The sequence below is a fragment of the Poecilia latipinna genome, unplaced genomic scaffold, assembly GCF_001443285.1.
Source record: "Poecilia latipinna isolate Pla-1442-1.1 unplaced genomic scaffold, P_latipinna-1.0 Scaffold1024, whole genome shotgun sequence".
In the NCBI taxonomy this organism is placed as follows: domain Eukaryota; kingdom Metazoa; phylum Chordata; class Actinopteri; order Cyprinodontiformes; family Poeciliidae; genus Poecilia; species Poecilia latipinna.
In genome coordinates, this window is record NW_015113640.1 from 163651 (window position 1) to 169380 (window position 5730).

Below are 5730 nucleotides of genomic sequence, written 5' to 3' on the forward strand. Positions count from 1 at the left end.
ACGATGTTTTAAGATCTCGTTCAGTGTGCCTCATTTTAAGTTTTTTTTAAAAAGGTTTTGTTGGCTCTAGTGGCCTTTATTTGAAAGTAATTTGACAGGAAAGAAGGTTATGAGAGAGGGGGAAGACATGTGGCAAATGTCACGAGGTCAGGAATTGAATCTGCGACCACCGGCATGAGGACTAAGGCCTCTATACATGGGTTGTGCTTTGCCCCTGCGCCACCACTGCTCCCACCCCTCCAAAGGTCTCTGCACTGCCCTGAGGCAAACATTCTTTTCTGTTTGATGTATCATCAGTGAAAAACACTGTAACAATGAAGTATTAATGACATATTTTCACAGTACTTTTTTTTTTTTTTTTTTACATCTTTTTACTTTTTCCAGATGTTACTATAAAATTAATGGAGAATGTAAAATAGATTTTAATTTCAACATTGAAAGAAATGCAGGCAATTTTAATGTTAATATTTTTAAGATAACTCTTTTTATAACTATATGAATACCTATATGAAGTGTTAAAATTAAAAATTTTAATTAACAATGACATTTGTGTCACTGCAATATAGAAAACGTTTCTACACTAATTTTTATGTTAAATTTGTGGCTACAGAAGGTACCATTAATTAGTCTTATCTGTTTTCAAATATTTTCTTAAAGCTTATTTTGTTCCAGATTTTGACGTTTGAACTAATTTCCTTTGTATCTTCACTAAACACATGATGTTATTTGTTATTATTTTTACATTAGGATTTTATTATTTGTTAAATGTTGTATTATGCAACTTCTGTTTCATCATTTTTGTGCACAGCTCTTTGGTCTTGGTGGAGTTTAATTTTCTCTAGAACTAAATCAGGAATAGTAACTCCAGAGCTGCAGAGTTTAGATGATTTTCATTTCTGATATAAAAGATACAAACTGAACAAAATAAATTACTTCTGGTGTTCCTCTTCATGTGATTAAAAACTTGTCACATTTCCAGACTCAGTTCAGGGAAAATATCAACTGATCAACTGAACAAACTGAACCATGAATGTAAAGACGATCAGCCAGGAAATGTTGCTTTTTCAATGCATTTATTGATTTATTGGTCATTTCTGAGACAGAGAAAGATCCATTAGGGAGGTCAAGTAGAGATGAGAAAATCATAGTTATTGATTTATTCTAATTCTACAAACATGTGGATCAAACTGATCAAGATACAATAATAACATTATATCTGAGGAAATTTGATGAGAATTATATTTCATAACAGTTTGTGTTATTGAATCCCAATTGTTGTTCTTATCCACCCAATGTATTCACACACATCAGTGATTGAAACTGGGTTCCGACATGGATTCTCTGATACACCTGGAGAAATCACACCATAAATCATGTTGTTGAACACCACAGCTGAACCAACGTCACCCTGTAGAAAAAATTATATCAATATATGTATTTATGTTGTAAAACAGAAAAGTTTTCTAATCACTGGAGAGAGATATTGAAGAAACAAACTTACATTACATACATCCTTGTTTGGTCCTCCAGCAGAGAATGTATGGCCATATCCTGGCAGGAAGTTGGAAACCTCAACAACGTTCATGTTGACACACTGAAGACGTGGTGCAATAGCAGCATCAGGTACTGGAGAGAAACATGAGAATCATAAACATGTTCTTCACTCAACCTTCTATGTAGAGACAGAAACAAAGATTTTATTCTCATAACTTTAATATTTCTCTCACATGACCGATTATTGGGGCCGGTTGTTCTTCCCTCTCCTGCCAGCTGAACAGTATCACCTCTAAAACACAATTAGAATAAAATGTAATAATACAAGACAACAATTTAGAACATTTATTCTTTGTAAAGAAAAGGAAATAAATCCATGAAGGACTTCATCCACTGACACAGGAGTGTCCTCCTCCAGTCCTCATTGTCCTGTGTCCTTTACATGTGTCTCTGGTCCAACACACCTGAGCTAAACTGGTTCTGGTTCTGCTGGTGGCCTGATTACCTGACTCAGGTGTGCTGAAGCAGAGGTAGCAGGACTGGAGACAGAAAACCTGAAGTCATGTTTTTGATCAGAGAAAGACTTACACTTTAGGGCGTTTAGTGCAGTCTGGTAGTGGAACAGGTGGGACACCCGTTACTGGTTTCCGAAGCTTCAGCAACATGATGTCATGCCGCCAGCCTTCGGGAGCATAAATCGCAGGTTTCTTTTGGATTCTGGGAACTCTTTCTTTAGCAGTCAGTGGATGAATTTTTATTGTTGCTGCATTAATCCTGCAGAAAAGGTTAGATTATAATGAACACACAGAAAATCAGATGATTTGCAGATAAAACTGTCTTTGTGTCTCTTTCTTACCACCCAGTCTCCACCTTCCAGCAGGTATCTGTAGTCAGGATCCACTGAGGGTGGATCAGAGATCCTCCACACAGTCTCCTATGAGTACCCTTGCCGATCTCCAGCCGTACATGATAACGATGCTCCTTTTTGTCACAGTCATTACCTCCAATGATTCTCTTCTGCAGAGAAACAGCTGAGTTCACTGAAACACCTGGAGAAGGAAAAGGAGGATTTTACTCAGAAACCATGTACAAACATGGCTGCTGGAGCAGAAAAAGGATAAACAGTTAAAGATTAAAAAACATCACAGTTGATATGCAAAAAAGTTTCAATCTGAAACAGAATCAGAGGGAAGTTTGAGAGTCACAGAGAGCAGCAGCCTCCCTGCAACCAGTGGAAGTGTCTCCAGTGTGTCCAGTTTCCCCAGTGTGTCCAGTGCTTCAGACTCACCCAGCCCCAGCAGCATCAAAACCTTCAGCAGAGCCATTGCTGGTCCAGCTTCCTGTGAATGTCTGCAGTCCTGCAGCAGCTTTTAAACTGTTCACAACTTCCTGCTGGAAAGAAAGCCACCAATCACAGGACAGACACCGATCTGCGCGTCATCTGCATACAGAGTGACTTTAACATCTCATCGTTCTAAAGAAACTTGAAAAAAGTTCTTGTTCCATTGACAGATCATTTCACTAATATCCAAACATTTCCCCTTTTACATGTTAAATAATCAGCCAATGAAACAATAACTTTTTCATCAATATAAAGGAATTGACTTAAAATAAGAAAATCCTTTATTTTGCTGTAAAGTTAATTGTAAGTTTTGCCTTTTCTCAGGTGACAGAGATTTACACTAGAAACTAGATTTAAAATAATTGGCAAATTTTCTGCTTTTTCAGTGCAGAAGTTTGCAATGAGTTTTGCTCAAGTGAAAACTTGATGAAGAAGCACTGTTTACAAAGAAAGAGTAACTTGTTCTTGTTTTCAGCTTGATGTTTCTTTAGGAAAGAACTGTTTGGTTTCCAGTATACAAGAATTCTCATCTGTCCGCACAAGACAGTAGAATAATTTTTGTTCATTGATGAGCTGTGAAAACAACCCTCTGTACCACAGGTGTCAAACTCCAGTCCTTGAGTGCCACTGCCTTGCAACCTTTAGATGTGCCTCTGCTGCACCACACCTGAATAGAATAATTAGGTCATCAGCAAGACTCTGGAGGACTTATCTACACAAGGAGTTAATTTAGCCATTTCATTCCAGTGTTTTGTACCTGTGACACATCTAAAAACTGCAGGACAGTTACCTTGAGGACTGGAGATGACACCCCTCCTCCACAAACAGACAAGGTTATTTTGTTATTTTGAATAATAACAATATTACATTGCTGGCTGGTGAAGAGCATTTGAATTTGTTGTAAATGCAAAATTTCAACAAAAAATTAAAACTCAGAAATTCACACAATCATCCATCCATCCATCCATCCATCCATCCATCCATCCATCCATCCATCCATCCATCCATCCATCCATCCATCCATCCATCCATCTTCTCCGGGATGAGGTCTAAGGAATAGCAGTCTAAGTAGGGAGGCCCAGACTTCCCTCTCCCCAGCCACTTGTTCCAGTTCCTCTGGGGGATTCCCAAGGCGTTCCCAGGCCACCTGGAAAACTTAGTCCCTCCAGTGTTTCCTGGGTCTTCCTCAGGGCCTTCTCCTGGTGGGACATGTCCAGAAAACCTCACCATGGAGGCGTCCATGAGACATCTTGAGCAGATGCCCAAGCCACCTCAACTGGCTCCTCTTGATGTGAAATAGCAGCAGCTTTACTTTGAGTTCCTTCCAAGTGACTGAGCTTGCCACTGAAAAGCTCTTTAATCATGGAGGCGACCTCCTCACAACACATTTGGGCCTGACCAGGCCTGACCGGCATCTTCCCCCACTACCAGGAGCCAACTCACCACCACTGGGCCCCATGGGTAAAAGCCCAGCCACCAGGCGCTCACAAGCATGCCACACCTCTAGGCCTTGCTCCAGGGTGGTGCTGTGGATGGCCAGCAGTTGGCAGTGTATTGTATGAAGCACTAGTGTCCACTTTAGTGGTTTGTGTGCATTTACACAATATAAACATAAGAAAATGGCTATTAGATAGCTGTCCACTGTCTGCTACGCAAGAAATTGTTTATATATAAATTACATGGTCTGAGATACTAACAGGTTGGTGTTTCTCAGTCATGAAATATATTTGGAGATCAACATCCTACCTGTGAGACACAGAGTGAACTTAGTTCCTGTCAGTTTTTCTCAGACAAAATGTGTAAGATCAGGACATATTTGAAATATTTTTTCAAAAACATGTTTAAATGATTTCATGTGGCATATTGTAATGACCGTCCAGCGCTAGGCTCCACTCAGCTCACCTTTCTTTGACACCAAGTGAAGCAAAGATTGTAGCGCGAGTTCTGCTTTATTTCCTCCTCATTCTGCTCCCTCGAAGGTGTTGGCCTGCCTTAATCAGTTTTTATTTGTGTGACTATCACCAGTCTTAAATGTTATGGTTATGTCAGTGAGAAGCCTTATGCGTGAGAGCAGATAAAGCAGATTGATAGGTATTTTCTCAAACCTACATAAAAAAGAAAGAACCACAGACAACGTATATGAGTTTTCAACCAAACTTCTGCAGAAGGAGAAGACACAGTGAACTGCTTCTCCAAGCCGCTCACCATGTGTTCTGAAAACCTTCAGTTTGTTTGTCTCTTTTATTAGCAAGAAGGGTGTGAAAAGGAATGGAGGGGGTGAAACCCACATCCTATCTTCACAGTAGAATGCAAATTCAGAAACACCACAGGGGGACACAGAAACTTAATTAACACACAGATAGGTTTACAGCTCAGGAGTATCCCAGGAAGATCTAAGTCACCATCTGTAAAAACATGCTTGAGGTTAATGTAAGAATGATTGTGTCTCCACAGTTTCAACAAATTTGAAGACTAGACCTCTAAATAGAAAGACAACTAGTAACATAAAATTACAAATGTAAGAATGATAACAAACATAATTCTAACACAGATAGAGAAAAGACAAAGAGTCCTTTTGTCCATAACAGAGTGTTCCTTATGAATTTCTTGTAACATTTCTTGTCTATGAAATCACAAGATTCATAGTTTCTTTTAAGAAGGACATTTAGTTCCATTAGTATTTTTGTTTTCATGATGTAGCATCAGGGCTTCTTTTCTATTTTTTTGTATTTATCTTTAACTTGATCAAGAAAAACTGTAAAGCAAAGAAATGTGGGTGACTTTGTCATTGTTTCATCGATTCTGCGGCCGTTTGTCTTGGCCACTCGTGTGAAGAGAGGTGCTGAACTGTTCACTCTTCACTACCTGGTGGTGAGTTGGTTCCGGTGGTGGGG

At 39.2% G+C, this 5730-nt stretch overlaps 1 protein-coding gene and 1 long non-coding RNA gene across 2 annotated transcripts in view; both read right to left on the reverse strand.

Moving 5' to 3' along the window:
- The window catches only part of LOC106958873 (uncharacterized), a 14397-nt gene extending 12653 nt beyond the window's left edge, over positions 1-1744 (reverse strand). Inside the window, exons 1-2 of the long non-coding RNA XR_001427236.1 lie at positions 1502-1744; positions 1351-1408 (exon numbers count right to left, since the gene is read on the reverse strand). This is a non-coding gene — a long non-coding RNA (uncharacterized LOC106958873). The remainder of the gene's footprint in view (positions 1-1350; positions 1409-1501) is intronic.
- Positions 1745-1840: 96 nt separating this feature from the next.
- LOC106958872 (snake venom serine protease serpentokallikrein-1-like) lies at positions 1841-3140 on the reverse strand. The gene is made up of 2 exons (XM_015051023.1): positions 2783-3140; positions 1841-2543 (listed from the first exon to the last, which is right to left on the reverse strand). The coding sequence occupies exons 1-2, from the start codon at positions 2817-2819 to the stop codon at positions 2347-2349; spliced, it is 234 nt and encodes a 77-aa protein (XP_014906509.1). The 5' UTR covers positions 2820-3140; the 3' UTR covers positions 1841-2346.
- Between the last annotated feature and the right edge of the window lie 2590 nt (positions 3141-5730).